General features: G+C 39.5%; 1 protein-coding gene across 1 annotated transcript; it reads right to left on the reverse strand.

Moving 5' to 3' along the window:
* Positions 1–543: 543 nt before the first annotated feature.
* SSR1 (signal sequence receptor subunit 1) lies at positions 544–16,433 on the reverse strand. Its single transcript, XM_067290831.1, has 8 exons — positions 16,257–16,433; positions 13,708–13,826; positions 11,866–11,953; positions 11,424–11,686; positions 10,676–10,752; positions 8,885–8,963; positions 7,686–7,779; positions 544–5,019 (listed from the first exon to the last, which is right to left on the reverse strand). Exons 1-8 carry the CDS (start codon positions 16,339–16,341, stop codon positions 4,952–4,954), a joined length of 873 nt encoding a protein of 290 aa, XP_067146932.1. The 5' UTR covers positions 16,342–16,433; the 3' UTR covers positions 544–4,951.
* Positions 16,434–16,961: the final 528 nt, after the last annotated feature.

Here is a 16,961-nt window from a genome sequence, read left to right on the forward strand (position 1 = left end):
GCACATGGGCCTGAACTGGTATTTAAGATTTTTTTTTATTGGCTTGGTTAGACAACAGCACACACCTTTAAAGTTCAAGTCTGATTATCACCTTGTGCTTCAGCAGCCTTTAAGCATCTTATTAGATTCTTTTCCACACTGCCTACTGTTCAGCACTAGATTGTTCTTCTGGACATGTAAGATTATAATTCAATTTCAACAGATCAGGTTTCAATAATTTTAGTATGTTCTTACTCTTACTGAATGCTTCCTCAGAGACCTCCCTGAATCTCCTTATTCTTATAAGAATCTGTTAATATTTGTCCATTTGTCAATTGTCCACTGCTAACTGTATCTATCCCATAATACTTGCTATTATCCCCATTCCCAATACACTTGCAGAAAAGCAGCTTTTGAAGTATAGCAGGTTTGCAGTTTTTTTGCATGTTTGCTACTACAAGTTGCTTCATCAAGTAAAAGAGCACCAGAGTACCACTCAGGCTTTTTGGTGCCACGCTCATGCTTTATTAAATAAAAAAAGGCAAAAAAAGCACTACAAGATGCTAAGAAAAATTCACATTTACTTTACAAAAAGCCTGCATTCATTTTCAAGAGATCTGATCTCACTTATAAATGAAAACAAGCAGGTAAAAAAAATAAATGTTAATTTAACATTTCAGTTGCAGTACAACATCCATCTAAACTTAATCATCCAAAACAATCAGTCATTCTTAAACAAACTGACTGCTGACTGTATCTACAAGAATCATCATCTCCATCACTTCTTTGAATAAAAGAAGTGCCTGTGATAGTTTGGAACTATATGGAAAACTGTTAGGAGACAGTGTAATTTAGTCTACCTATAAACTCTTGCAGAAACTGAAAGCTCTGGCTTCACGTCCTCTTGTAAGCAAACTGCAAGTCCTCTGTATATTAAGAATCTTAGCATAAAGCTGCTAAAAGTTATTCAATGAGAGGATTAAACTGGTACAGCACAAATGTTTGTAGTTACTATCAAGTTGCACTAGTGCTACATCTTACACAAGCAGCTACCATGAAGCTAGTAAACTTGAGTAACTCTGAAATACTCCTGAAACAGCCCTTGTGTCACACCTATGAGGTAGATGCACTGTCTTTCCTTTGGAGAAGACAAAGGAATCACAATAATTTCTGAACTGCTGCTTAGTACATCAAGCACACTGAACCACCAGACAACCAGACTATGTTAGCATTTTACTTTCCCCTCTGCTTCCCTGAATTCAGATCTTTCAAATGCAACATTCTGTTCAGCACCATGAGCTCCAGGAATAAAAACAGTGAACAACGACATAGATTACTTCCATTCCAAGATAAGGAAGATGCTCAGCATGAATGTCTTGAAGCTGAAGTACTGCCATCACTACTCTGCTCCATCCAATTCTGTGGCCTATAGTTTAGCTATCTGGTACATGAAGAATCATGATGACCCTTCATCCTTTAGTCTGACACCAGCCATTTTTATCAGATTAAATGATAGTGGGAAAATAAACTGCTGTCAGATAGTATAAAGATTAGAAGGCTACAGGTATCAAACATGGTTCAAATGTAGCTAAATTAATGCTTTGCTACCTATAGACAGGAAACAAAGCAGGCATCATTCCCTCTCCTCCCCAAGTACAGACTTGTCAATCCTTTATAATTTTTTATAGTATTTTAGGAGCCATGAGGAAGGAATTAACAGTGGTCCTTTCACTAAGGCCATAGTTTCATCTGCAGCTTGACACCATCCTTAGTACCCCTTACCAATAATGGCAAAAACCCTAGCAAGACTTCTTTGAGTCCTTGTTCCTCTTCTCATAACTTCACATGAGCAGTTGCTTAGTAAACTGGCAGAAAACCAGGCTGGTAAAAGAGTGCAAGATTATATAAATGCTTGTGCTACCACAGGAAAAAGGGTGGCATAGCAACAGGCAGAATTGATAACTCGTTCCATCTTGAAGTGAATGAAACTACAAGCTACTCAACTAATAATGATATCCAATAACATACCTCTGATACTAAGCTATCTGTATGGGCAATGTTTTTAAAAAAAAAGTAGAAAAGTTCAAGTATCAAAGTGAAAGTTGTTGCATAACCAATAGCATAAACCAGCCATGTTTTCCCCACTTGAAAAATCCAGATGTAGTGAACTGGCTTATTCACTAGAAAGAATGCAAGAGATGCCAAAGTTCAATTGCTACTACACACTAGAATGTTATTTGTTAAATTTCAACTAAAGCAAACTAAGATGGAACAGGGAATTTAGAATTGTTACTTCGTTTATCATGAGGAGTACTGAACTGCTAGCCAGAGTTCCTACAAACTAACTGCTTATGACTGAGAAAGTTACTATTAATCACCCAATGTCAAAGTTCTATGACCTGAAAGACATCACCTTGTTATAGCTGTACTTTTCAAATTGCTAGTTCCTATGCAAGTCTGCTAAACTGTCGCCTCTCTTCTTTCAAGCTTAGAACTTGAGCAATTGGATCTTAACCACTGAGTGGAAAGGAGAAGAAAGCTGATACCTTCAAATATTAGTTTATTTCTACTTCTTATTTGTACAGTGTTTCAGTCCTTCTACATTCAACTTTTTCACTGGAGTTCTGGTCAGCATAAAATATTTTTAAAAGGACTAACTTGCTCCTAAAGGTAAAATCAGTAAGTTCATTTGGGGAAATTAAACTAGGTATTCCAAGATATTACAGATTACTACCTTCTGTTCTGATCCTTTGCCTTTTCTTGCAGAGTACCACTGAATCTAGAGAAACTCATTATCACCACCTGAAGGAAGAGTACCTTCCCTTCTTGAAATCTTACAATGAGTTAAAGTCTACAATTTAAGATCACCTTTTACCAGGAGGTTCCAAAAAAAAAAAAAAAGTCTCCTGATTTCAGGTAGGTGGAAGAGGTTTAAAAATCTGATTTCAGGTAGGAGTCATAATCAAAGAGAGGGCAGATACCCTTCTACTTTAGATGTGCAGTACAACAGCCATTGCAATAGCTGTAGACTTTAGTATAGCAAAATATTTAATACATAAACATTTTGGTGAATTAATGCAAGCTGGAACAACACAAACCTACCACAGAGCCAGTCAGCCAGATTACATCACTTAAGGCAAAGTTGTTCCATGCAATTTGTTAGTCACCTGTTCTGAAAGTAGCATTCAACAGTTTGCTAAGTCATATATATGATGATCCAACAATCTTAACTCTTTATTACATTATTCTGCCTGGGCTAGCTATGTTATCAGCACGTTAAGCAAAGCATCGAGGTTGTTCTTCCCATTCTTACATTATATTCCATTGCAAGATGAGTAAAGAACATCTTTACATTTCATTTTAGGGAAGCGTATAGTACAATAGTGGCAGTACAGGTAGCTTCAGACCTTAGACACTGCTTCAAACACAATATGGTGACATGATTTGCAGGTATTGCTCAACTCTCATTGGCTCAGATGCTCAGTCCCTGCAGAACAAGTATAGATCAAAAAGAGCACTTTCTCATATGGGAAATCAGGAAGGGGAAGAAAAGAAGAAAACAGGACATCTCAAATCAATGTGTTTCCTAAACTGAACAAGTTTTAAGATAGGGTCCAGATCTTTAGACACAGGAAAATATGCATGAGAGATGTAAACAGTTCAATCCTTGTTCAAGTGCCTAAATGGCAGCAAACTGACTCTTTGCAATATTTGCGCCTTTTGCTATCAAAGTTACATTCCTGAATGCAAGGGAGTCAGATCAACACCTCAGTTCCCGGTAATCACGTAAGTGGTGTCTTCCACAAAAGAGAATCCCATTTGGATTATGTACAGCTTTTCTGCTGAGTGCTGAACTAACACATTTAATAACAGAAATGCATCTGTGTTACTAATATGAAAGACAGGATGATAAAAACTCAACTTGGACTGACATACTGGTAAGTGCAAAAAAGTGAGATAAAAATATAAGTGACAGAGAAACCACTTATTCACCCTTTACACTTGTTTTGATTACTTGAAGCCAACAACTTTTCAAATTCAGTTTCAAGTGTGTACAGTAAATCCAAAGTCCTTCCCCATGTAAAGCTTCATAAGAAAAGTCCGTGTGTCTTGATACAGATGACATTCTAGTTTTTGAGAGAGAACTGAGAACTTACTGAAGAATTAGTTGTATCATATTCAGTAATTTTTTGAGCAAACATTCCAGAGCTACCACTATAGTCAGAATACCTAAGCTGCTGGCATGACTCAATAACTAATCATTTAACAAGTTGGGTAAAAAAAACTTATGTAGTAATACCAATTCAGCACACAAATTCCATGCTTCACAAGTTCTGCTGCTGTATAGAAGTCCTCCTAATATTTACGGAGATAAATTCAGATTTTTAGCTCACTGCATGCCCAGATCAAAACAGCAGCAAAATGTCTACTGCTACAAGCAGCTATACCCAGTTGTGCCTTTAGAATGCTAATTATGCAGAACTCTAATCAGTGTTAACACTGAAGTAGGACCACACACACAAATTCAGTATGTGTGCTGTAGAGAAAGTTCTGAAAAGAAAAATGCATACAGACTCTGATACAGACAGTATACAAACAAGACAGATTAAGTCACTACACATTCAGATTGGTGTGAACGGGGAGGGGAAAAATCCCTCAAAGACAGCATACAGATGAGAAGTCAGCATTACAAAGAACTCTAAAGGCACATTTCAGGTAGTATGATTTTGTTAAGACCAACTGTTTACACACACAGGCACAAAACTTAATGGCTACCTCCCCTCCCCCAACAATTAACAAAAAAAAGAGAAGTGCATTTTCAGTAATATTAACACCATTCAGTTAATCTGTTCAGTCCAAACATTTAGCAGTATTTTCCTTATGGTGGTATGGACTCTCTGCACTACTCCAATCCAAAAAAAATCCAAACAGGCAAGATTAGTAAAGGTTGAACTGTTGTACAATTTAACATTTACTCATCAGATCCCACCGATCTTTTCTGTGCCCTCTTGCGGGGCAACCGCCTTGGTGAAGCTTTATCTGGATTTGAGAGAAAAAAAAACAAAAACAATTGCTAGAGCTACTTCAGATTAGATGTTATTTGACAAAGTATGTACTTTTCTCTCTCCCACACACAGACCAAACTGCCCTTCCAGTGTGACACATCACCACATAGAAGATAGTTTAAACAACTCGTTAATGCTTTTTAACTATTAGCATCCTAAACAGAAGGTAACATAGGGGAAAAAAAGAAAAAAGTGCTATTCTGTAACATGTAACCTCAGGGCTGAGCTTGCTTAACTTGCCAGTTACTAAAACAAAAACCCACACCATATCCTGCTGATGCTGCATGCTCTGCTGTTTAAAAAAGTTCCATGCTTAGGAATTACTAAACTTTCAGAAATTTAATGAATTATTTTGGTCACTACTGTTTTGAGTTTACCTGCCTGAAGAATGTGTGATTGTCCTTTACATACCTTCATCATATATGAAATATTTCCACATTCATACAGATTAACAGCAAGAGAATAATGTTTATCATTTTGGTTGCGGGGAAAAAAAAGAGAATGATTCTTACCCAGGGAAGCAGCCATATTTAAATATGAGGAGGATACTTTGTAATCAGGTATCTGGTATGGGTTAGCAACCCCACTTCAGCTGTATGATCACTGGATGCTGAATTCTCATCTTAAATTTTAAGACTTTATGATATGCCTATAATTGTCCTTTACAGTGACAGTGAATATGTAAGGTGGAATTTTTAATCCTTACAGGATTGGAGAAAAGCTATGCTACTTTGAAGAAAAAATGTGCCTGAGCATTTACAAATGCATATTTTGTTAAAATTTGTTAAAAATAGAACTGTTTAGAGCATGAGCAAATACAATGAGCAACTGCCATGCTGTTACAAATATCAATCAGTACAGTATGAAGAAGCATCTTTTGACAGCTAAAGAGTCTAGAATCTGAGGATCTTGAGGGCCATGTATTTCAAAGAATGCTAGTATAGAGTTCTAATTACAACTAACCTGGAATTAAAGAAAAAAATAACACAATTAAGGAAAAGTCTTAAGACTCAGTTTTTCCTAGATTTCAAGTACTGAAAAGTTGAATACATATCTAGCTTAAAGAAAAACGTGGGGAGATAGAATTCAAATCTTACCAGAATTTTAACTCAGTTTAGATTCAGCTTATTCTACAGAGAAATTTAGCATTTAGAGCTTCAATCAGTTCTTCTTGCTAGACTAAGGCTGTATGAGACTGTCACATACAATAAACCAGAGTGTGCAGGATAGAGTTTACATTTTCAGAAATGAAACATCAGTCCTTACACCTAGTGTAATACAAATAACAGTTAGTAAAGGAAAAAGGCATTAAAAAAAGTGAAGTCGTCAGCTCCTGGCACAGTTTGATGTCAGAAATAGGGCCTGTAGGCTTTCTACATGAATAAAGCTGTCAGGCTCGCTCTTTAAGATCACTCAGAACATGCTTATTTCATCAAAATAGGAGTCTCTTTCAAGTTAAAGTAGTTCCAGCAAAGTGTTTTCAAAGCACTTCTGATCTGGGCTGCAAGTTTTATCAACTCACCTCAAAACAGATAGTGCTTTGGTGATAGGAGTTCATCTGGGATAAGGAAGACCTGGATAGATAAACCTCACTACTCAACTGTTAGGCTCTAAGCTGAGGTTGTTTTTTGTTTCTGACTGAAACAAGATGTGCTCAGCCATTGGTCATGATCAGTCCTCCATGTTAATCACAAACTGTAGCATGAAATTACATCAAGGTGGTGTGGAGGACAAGATACACATCTGTATTTTAGGTAAATGGTTCTAGACACTGTTAGAGCGGACCAGAGTATTTCACCAATGTATTACAGCTAAGCTACGCTACTGCAGTACAACTAGAAATTTTTACTTTTATTTATATATACACGTGTGTGTGCATGTATGTATATACACACACATGTATATAATATAAATGCACACACGCATGTCTGTCTAATCAGTTACTGTTCACGCTACATCACCAATCACTGCATGCAGGAAGCCAGAATTCTATCCATGCTTAATTATCACATGGACACACAGCAGTAATCTCCACTCTTTAAAGCACCAGGGTTTGTCTCACCTCTTCTACTCTGCACTGAAGCCACAGGAAAGCAAAACAGAAAAAACAGCAAGAGAAGTTAGAAATATCCACAAACATAGCTGTTCTAAAGAAATCAGATACTGAGTTTACTGTTGGGTATTGAGTAGAATTTAGTTATTTTGGACTTGCGAAGGACATTATGATCCAAGTCTTAATGTAGCTTCAAGACAGGGTTACACACCTCTGATGCTTATTTAAAGGTTCAGCCTATAGGCAAGCTTCCAAAAAAAACTTACAGAAACTTTCAGATGATACACTCCCCTACCATTTAAGCCTTTTGTGATACAGGTTTTGAACAGAGGTTTTATACTGTTGAAAGAGTCTACAGAACAAAGTGTAAAATCACCATGATAGCTGTTATTGTATCAACTGTATCAACCAGTCAAGTCTGTTAAATACAAGAATGAGCTGTCAACATAACAGCTTTATTAAGCACAGTGCTTTAGACAACTTTTTATTCCCCAGATGTATACTGTCCTGAGAATTTAGCATGAGCTACTTAACTGTTTTGATTCATAAGTTTGTTATGCTCCAGTTACGGAAGGCAGGCTACTTACTGATTTGATTTAAAGTTTCTTGAGGAATCCAGCTCATATCAACATCATTCTGATTTGATGTTCCCATCTCTACTTTCTGTACTGGTCTCTTCCTCTGAAAATTCAAGAACAGAAGATTTTGCCTTCCACATAAAGGTTCTGGTAGCACAAATATTAGAAATAACTAATAATCCTGTATTTAATAAACTGCAATTATTTCACTGAGACACAAACTTAAGGTTAGTCCCTGTATCAAGCCATCTTTCTAGCTTAGCTTTATAAGCTATCTTTACCCATTAGCAACTTATTCACCTAAGCTTGGTGTTACCACTTCTAACTCCTTGCAGTACTAATTCCACACAAAGATATCAAGATTTTATGCATGCCTGGGCAAGTTCATTATACCTGTTGTGGGGGGGGGAAAAAAAAGCTGATGGATAATCAAACTTTGTGATGAGCTGTTTTGTTGTACTTTTTCAGATTAGCACAATATTTGTGTTTGAGTGTCAGCATGCAAAATGGAGTTCATAGCAAAAACAGTTATCCATACTTCTTCCCAAGGGAAGCTACTTCAAATGTATTGTAAGCTTGGCTACACAAAGAGATACTCTAAGTATTCCGGCCAATTTTCCCGTGCAGATAAGACTTAAGTTTTCCACGGCTTATATCTGCCAGACCACTTATGCTGAGAAACCCTTAGCTATTACAATATTACAGAGGAATGCAGAAGGCCCTAATCAACATTATAGTAATGCACTGTTAAGCACTAAACAAAGGACTAGACAGCTGTTTTCCCTAAAGTTTGATCTAGTTTAACATAACAAATACATATACAGACTATGGGGAAAATTCATGCAGTAAGTATTAAACCAGTAGCTGCAGACGTTCAGCATTTGGAAAATATGTCAAAGCTTCCAATTCAACTGCTTTAGTGTGGTGATAAAGAACAGACCCAAAGAGCATTAGGCAAGCAATCTAAGTGCCTTTAATGCTGTGTTTGGAGGGGCTTTTTGTTTTTGATTTTTTTTTTTTTAAGGTCTCTAGTTTTTCCAGTGATTTTCAAGATCTCAGTCCTGAAAGTAAAACTTCTGAAGTTCTACCTGTACCATTCTAGGCCAGAAGTGATTTACAGTAATGCTTTCTTACTTTAAGCATACCAGTGAGGTCCTATATTAACAAGTACACAGAGGGAAGAAAAAAAACACACACACGCAACCCACCTTCCTGGATTCTAATAATTGATGTAGGCCAACAATGACAAGTAGACCAAGTCCAGCAAGGAACATGTACATGAAGATCCTTCAAGAAAAACAATTTAAGAAACCATTAATCTTAAGTGTTTAGAAGTTTACAAACAGGCAGAGCAATTAAGCCTAGCTTTGGCCACATGCCTGCTTCATCCTTCCCAAGCCATGTGCAGAGGTAGGGGAGAGGAAGCATGATATAATGAATCTGAAACTAAAGTGCTAATATATGTTAAGTATTTATTCTAAATTTCAGAAATTGTAACCCCAAATTTTGAACAACAGAACATTTGAGCAATGCCATATAAGCTCAGAAACTACATAAACTAGTAATTATTGAAATTTAGTACCTGCAAGGACTCTTTTGCAACACCACATTTCAAGATATTGGGTCGTAGGTAGTATTTGTGTGTGTGTGTGCATGACTTGGCTTTAACCACTTACAAAAGCTTCAAATCCATTATATGCTTTTAGTATGCTAATGCAAGGCAAGTACTGCCAGGATATTCATATTTATTGGCAAAAGAGCTTTGAAAGCCTTGCTTTAAAGCATCTAGTTCTGTGTTCCACAAATAGAATTCCTTAAAACAAAAATGCATGAATTTCACTGACAGAATTCTATCTGAAATACCTGTTAAAAATTAGCAGTAGGTGAACACAATTTCAATATCAAATTAATTTTAGGAGCAGGTAGGACTTTTGTGAGGTGAAGAAACTACTACAACATTTGTTGAACATTTTAATTCAAATTTACAACAGAAATTATGGAGTTAAACTGCAGAAGAGAGACTTAACTGAACATCCCTGTTTTATGGGAAGTGCCCATTCACAGGACATTAATTCAAACTGGTCCCGATTGATGGATTTGAATTCTTAGAAGAGCCCCTTTATCACCAGGATAGCACACATTTTCAGATGATCAGTTGCTCTTTCATTGATGCTATTCTACTTTGCAAATATGAATTCATGCAACAGCTATTTCCTGTGGTTGCCCTTTTTAGGAGGGAAGTTTGCTCAGTGGGCAAATTCTACCTGTGGCAGGAGAATTCAAATATTCATTGTCTTCAAAAAAAATTTTCAGAAATACTTAACTCGCAGGTTCTCTTAAAATACCAATCCAATATTAGAATATTAAAAAGCATATTATCAGAGCACATGTTTGCAACACATAAGGTCTGCCAGATTAACTACATCTTTAAGACAGAACATGCATGAAAATAAAGAAATCTGCTACCCATAAGGGAAGTGCAACAAATAATGAGTGCAAGTTTCCCTATCTCATACTGAAGGGGCACCTTTCAGTTTATATAATCTTGGATTACACTGGAGTGCTCCAGAAGCATGTTATTCCAGTCTTCAGAGTAGGACCTACAGCCCAATACTCTGAACCATCTACATCTTTTAACTCCTAGGAAAAAACACACTAGGATAACAAAAGCTTGACAGCTTTGTATTGCTATATATCTATGCAGCATTATGTACTACTCCAGGCTTAAGTTCCCTGAGCAAAACATTTGCATAAGATGTTAGTTAACACAGTATCAATCCTGAAGATTCCCAGTACTGACACAGAACTTAGTTTGGAGGAAAAAGCTCAGGTTTCCAGTGTATCAAGGTTTTCAGTGTATACAAGTCAAATGCCATCAGCAAGACACAGATTACATCTAGTATCCAATAAAATGAAGATACAAGAACAGTCCTCATTGACCCCATCAATAATCGGTTCTACCAGTATACCAACTAAGTTTCAGTCTCCAGCCTACTTACGTTTCTCCATCTAGCCCATCTTCTTTTTCAATAATTGTAACTGTTTGATTGAAGACAGCATCTTGGAACACATTGCCCTACAAAGTTTCCATGTATTTTCAATTAATTTCTTTAACAACATTTTTTGTACAAGTACAAAGAAGTCTTGATATTAGCAAGAAAGTCATATCTAGCCTTAATGAGATTTTCTGTAGCATAAGATATTACATGCCAAAGGATCTTATTAGCTCAGTCAAAACACTTTGAACAATGCAGAAGTCTTGTACTTCAGCCCACACTAAAATAAAAAGGAATCCCATACTTTAATCCCCATTTACGCTTTTGGAAAAATTTTTCTCCCAACTGCAACTGCTGGTCACGTATTTGCTCAAAGCTGAGTTTGCAGATGGGATTCAGGTTGATTGTTGAGTTTGTTAAAACCCAGTCTGAAGGGTACAGTGAAATTTAAACTATCCCAGAGAAAGTTCTAACTTTTTTTCTTAAATGACTACAACCCATTTCTACATAATTCTAAGGCAGTCTAGCTTCCACTGTTAACATAACTTCAAGTCTAACATACACAGCACTCCTCCATGTATACGGAGGACTACTGTGAAACAGTCTTGCTTACTTTGCTTATGCATTTATTAATTTGCTTAAAAACCTCAAAGGCATTCACTGTCTGAGAAGGTATTAACTTGACTAAGCAATTCCTTCCTGACATTTCCACATCAACTAAAAAGAATATGAGGAATGACATTAGGCTTACATTTACATCTCTGTAGTTCAGATTGATAACTAGTCCAAAAGGGCGACCACCCATAGGCTCAGCTGGGATGAAAGAGTACTCAAACGTGGCTTGTCTCTGTGGTGGAACTACTGTATTCAGTGGGAGAGCTGTGAAGTTCTGGATATAAAACTGGTAGTCTTGAGGGTAACGGAAAGAAGCATCAAGAGACTCAACAATAAAATCCTCTGTACCCTTATTGGTGAAGCCTACCAGAAATTTTACGATGTTGTTTGCTGGAAAGTCTAGAACACAAAAATATCCAACTGTTAGAAACTTCAAACAGCGTACCTAATCCTTGTTTTCAAACACAGAATGCCTGGAAAAGACTTGGTATTTTAGAGCTTCACTGTTTTTATGCACATATTGATATACTTTAAGCAGCAGTAAAGAAATTGATTGTAGACTGGCACAGGACTCTTACCTTCACCTTTCACAAATAAGATAGTTGTATCAGCACTAGGTGAGGCTTTAGGTTCGCCCGACAAGTCTTCTTCCTCTTTTTCTTCTGTCTAAGACAAGAGACTTTTTTGAAATAGCCTATAATGAACAGTGATGCGAAGACCATGCTTGTTTTACAAGAATCCCACATGACAAGTATTAGTGTGACAAAACATACAATGACAGTAAGCACTAACATCAACTCCTGCTGTTGCAGAATTCACATATAGGATCTGTGCTCCCTGTAGATTTGATTAGCATCCTTTTCAACATTTATCCTTCTACCTGTTAGATTTGACACAGTGGCTAATCTCAACTGCATCTTGAATGTATTCAACAGCATTTAGCTGTACCAAAAGGTTTCCAATCAGAAAGCCACAATAAGATTTCTTTTTTGGGGGTGGAAGGAAAAGGGAAGAATCTAAATGTAAAGTGTTCACATCTAATATATTTCAAATTAGAAAACAAGCATTTTCAAAGTTATAAACAACCACAAGGCAACTGAGTTACTTCCACTGCAGGGGGGAGTGTTTAGAGAAGCTTTTTATTCATTTTTAAGAAGTTTGGTGTTATGTCCCTGAAAGCATTGGACTCTGCTGACACTAAATGAGTTTATAAATTCACTTGTTCACCTTTTTGATGATTCTCTAATTGGGCAAACACAAGCATTAAGGGCTTATTTTCCACATGGAGATGGTGGATCTCCACCCCATCATAAGTAAATGCATGGCTGACCCCATTTTGAACTGTTTCCTAAAGCCACTGCTTGCAAGTTGGTTAGATCATTCGATTTGACTACTAAAACAACCACTTTAAACAGTGGATAGCCAATTGGATTCAGTTGTGCAAGCACCATGGGCTAGGGAAGCAATGAACCACAATTGAGTCGAGCATCTTGAAGTTGAGATGCTATGCGAAACTGTATCTTGTGTTCCAGTGACAGATAGAGTGAACTGCCTGAAAGTGACCACTTTGTACCTCGCTTAGTCTTACATTATGCATTAAAACCAAGTTACATCTAAATTTACTTAATAAATTCTAGCAGTATTGAATAACTACCACATCTTCTACCACTTGGAAAAGCCAGTCAACCATGAACTCAACTTAACATCAGTAAATCAATCAAACATCAGTCTAATTGGCTTCAAGAACAGTCTACTGGTTCTTTATTTTTTATCATGCATAGCTTATCACACTCTTTGTTGTCTTCTCCTCCTAGTCATGCCCTAGACTTCATTATTATAAAATACTTCATTTGATCAACCTGAAGAAAGTGACTCAAAAGAGCGATATGGCCACAGGTTTAACAAGCATACCCTGCAACTAGAGTCACAGACTATGAATGTAATCAAGTGAAAGCAGGTTGCAAAACAAGGTTTTCAGTATTACTGCAGAGCTTAATTAACAAATCCAAGACAGATTTGTACTACAAAGATTGTTTCTTCTTGCACATCAATACAAAATAAGCCAATATGAAGTAGTCCTGTACCCCAATGCCTTTCTCAGTTTACTGAGATGCACCTGGGAAAGAACTACTAAGAGCTTCTATGAGATTTGGTTATCCCACTTGGTGTTCTTTTTTCTGAACTACAGTTTTCATAGTTGGAGCCTGGCTGTCCCCATGTAGTCCTTCCACTGGTAATTCAGAAAGAAAAAAAAAATTTTCTGAAACTTCAGATGGAACATAAGTTTAATTGGAGACTTTGAAAAAGCAATTTCTAAGTATCAATGACACTAAAAATATACTTACATACATCTAAGCTATCTAGCTTCAAGCACTTTTGGTCTAATTCACACTTCTGAAATAACATTCATGCACAATTACCAAGTCTGTAGGCTCATCTTCTTCAACTTCTGCTTCGTCATCTTCATCTTCAACTACAGAATCTTCCATAGCTTCCTCATCTTCTGCAGCATCTTGAGCTGCAACAAGTAAACCTGCACCTACCAAAACAAAATGCAAATACAAGCAATATTTTTTCACGTCTAGTTGACCAACAGAAAATTGACACTGTAGTATGATTTTCAAGCTGATGTTTGACAAATTGCCTAAAAATTCTTCAAATACAGTATTTTGAAACTGCAGTTGTAAAAAACTCATTCAACTGATTGTCTGTGTTGATCTGTCTGCACCTTTTTCCTTCTCTAACACTCTCTAAACTACTCCTGTACAAGCCAGTAAGTTCAAAAAACAGAGTTTATATCTGGATAACCCAAAATTCAACATTCACACAGCAAAGCTTAAATTGCCACAGAGTAACAAACTGCATTAAAAGCTATTACTTAATTTTTGAACTTGTCAACATATTAAAATATTTTAATTTTGTTTTGTTATTAGAAATCTGAAAATAAAGGACACTTCTATTAGCCAGGGAACTAATTTAGTGAGCTTTGTTTCTTCTAGGACGAAATTTAATAAATGATTAGCATGTCATTCATCTGCTGGTGCCAGAACACCACATTTCCACATGTATTTATAAAACTGTTATTTTTGCATACATTTTTCATTCAAATTATACTATAAACAAAAGTCTTTTTTAGTATGATCTTCTGAATATGATATACTATTCTATTCATATGTTCAACAAAACTGGACTACTAGTTAGAAAAGAAATCTGAATATTGAGCAAGGCTCCAGGAGAAGTGCAGTCAGATAACTCATTACTTGCCTGCTTCTATGGTGTTGCGCATCATATATTCAAACACTGGTCAGATATGATTAATACAAATACTGGCCATAGTATGAAGTTCTGCCTGTTTGTAGTTTAGAGCACATGCAAGCCAGGCTGAAAACTCTTACAATATACACAGCTACAAATTTTTTTGATGAAGTTAATGTTTTCCAAAAATGAAAATAGTAGAAATGAATGGAAGATGGAGTTATACAAACATCAGAAAGATCTAATTCCTATAAGTACACATTTTAAACAAACACTTAAACTTTCACATGGAATAAAAATCCTTAAGCAGAACCAGTATACCCAAGGAATTCGAGATTTTGTCTCGAAAAAAGCCAAGCACAACACTCCTCTCAAATGTCTTTAGAGGGTACGCTCAAAGAATTTTGCTCATACGTATGTAATACTTCACCTAGGACTAACTGCAGTAATTTTATTTGCTGAAGTTTTTAAAGTTAAAAGCCCACAAATAACACGTTTTTAATTAAAACCCTTACACCTGAACAGGCTACTGGTATGTTATGCATGTTCTTCATATGCAATAGCACCAGCATATTCTCCTAGATGTCTAAATTGCAATCCGTTCAGTGGATGTCAGAAGGGCTGATGATGTGGCAACAGTGGGAAAGGAGAGCTTCCCCCTGTGGTAACACACGATGTGTGCTGCAACTCACTGGCAAAGCAGGGCGAGATGGTTGCCATTCAACCTTTCCATGCTTAATAGTATGGAAGCAGCTTTCAGATCGCGAAACAGATAAAGCTATAGTGTAAACAGAGATTAACGTTCTGCTATTTGAAGGACACTTAGGGAGCTGGGGGCACAGGGCAGAGAGGAAGGCTGACAGCCAGTGAATCTCTGTAGAACCCAAAGTCATCTTAGAGAAGGAGTGAAGACAAAACCGTTGCTGCTCTGGTCGCAATCTCAAGGGGGTTTTTTTGTGTGGGACAACCGAACCCGTGCGTTTCTGAGGCCGATTTCACAGCCAAGTTTGAAACCAGCCCCCCAGATAGCAGCAGTGCCCTGCTCGACTCTGCAAAGTGCGGTTCCTTCCGCAAGAGAGGCCAGAGCCCGATCCCATCCCAGGGGCCCGTACCCCCAACAAGCGCCCTCGACCGTGGCCGCCGCCGCCCCTAGGGCGCACAGCAGGACCCCGCTCAGAGTCGAGACACCCCCAGAGCAGCCCTCGTCCCACAAGAGCATAAATAGATCCCGGGGCAGCCTCCCGGGGCCTCCTTCGGGCCACGGCAGAGTGACGCCCAGGGACGCATTGAGGGAAAGCAGAGGCGGCTCCGGGAGGGAAGCCCGGTCAGCCCGCCTGAGCCCCGGCGGCGAAGGCACGCGTGCAGGAAGTGTGGGAGGCCCGTGCCCGAAGCTGTCCGCACAGGACCGGCAATGAATGAGTAGCGCCCGCCCGCCTCCTTCCTTTCGGCAAGGGGATCGCAAACGCGGCTTCGGGTCTCCCAACCCCGGGGAGAGCCACTCCCCCCCCCACCGCCTCCAAGACGGGAAAGCGGACGGAGCGGCCCCAGGCCAAGCCCGCTGCGCCGCTGCCGCCAGCGGGGAGACCGCCGCGCGCACGCGGAGCGACCGTTAGCGCTCCCGCTGCTCCCCCGCCCCAATTCGAATCCCGGGCAGCAACGGCCGCTCAGCGCGGCTCACCCGCCCCGCCTCACGCGCGCCCCTGCCCTCTCGCACCTGGGCCGCGGCGGGCGCCGCCGAGCAGCATGGCGGCGGGGAACACCAGCAGGACAAGCAACAGCAGCTGCGACAAGCGCCCCATGGCAGCAACAACCCAGCGCCCTCCCCAGCCTCTGCGCCCGCCACTCTCGGCTGTCTAAATGGCGATGGCCTCCATCCGGGGACGCGGCCTCCAGGCCCCGCCCCGGGCGCCGCCTCCCCCAGCCGTAGAGGACGTGGCTCCGCCGGGGAGGAGGCGGAGAAGTCACGTGAGCTTAACACGCGTCTCCGTGCCGCCCGCCCTGCGCGCGCATGCGTGCAGCTTCCCGCGCGCATGCGCCGCGCTTTTGCGTTTCCGGGTCAGGGCTCTCCTCCGCCTGCGGGCTTGAGGGGATGGGGTGGCCTTTGTCGCCGCGACGCAGCACGCATGTGTGCAGTGTCTGCCCGGCCTCCGAGCGCGTATGCGCCGGCCGCACTTCTGCTCCGCGCCTGGGCGCTGCGGCCGAGTGGCGTTGCGAGGGCGGTGGAGGCCCGCCGGCGCCGGGGTCCCGCGCAGCGCCGCGCCGCGGATCCTCTGCCTGGGGGTGGCTGCGGGGCGCGGTGCCAAAAAGGTTCCGAAAGCATTGTATGTAGTGTCCTTCAAAGTGATAGATTACTTTTGGCTTGGAGGAGAGGGAAAATTCATACTGAAGAAAATTTTCTTCCATTAAAAGAAATGCAAAA

The sequence above is a fragment of the Apteryx mantelli genome, chromosome 2 (assembly GCF_036417845.1).
Source record: "Apteryx mantelli isolate bAptMan1 chromosome 2, bAptMan1.hap1, whole genome shotgun sequence".
Classification (NCBI taxonomy): Eukaryota; Metazoa; Chordata; class Aves; order Apterygiformes; family Apterygidae; genus Apteryx; species Apteryx mantelli.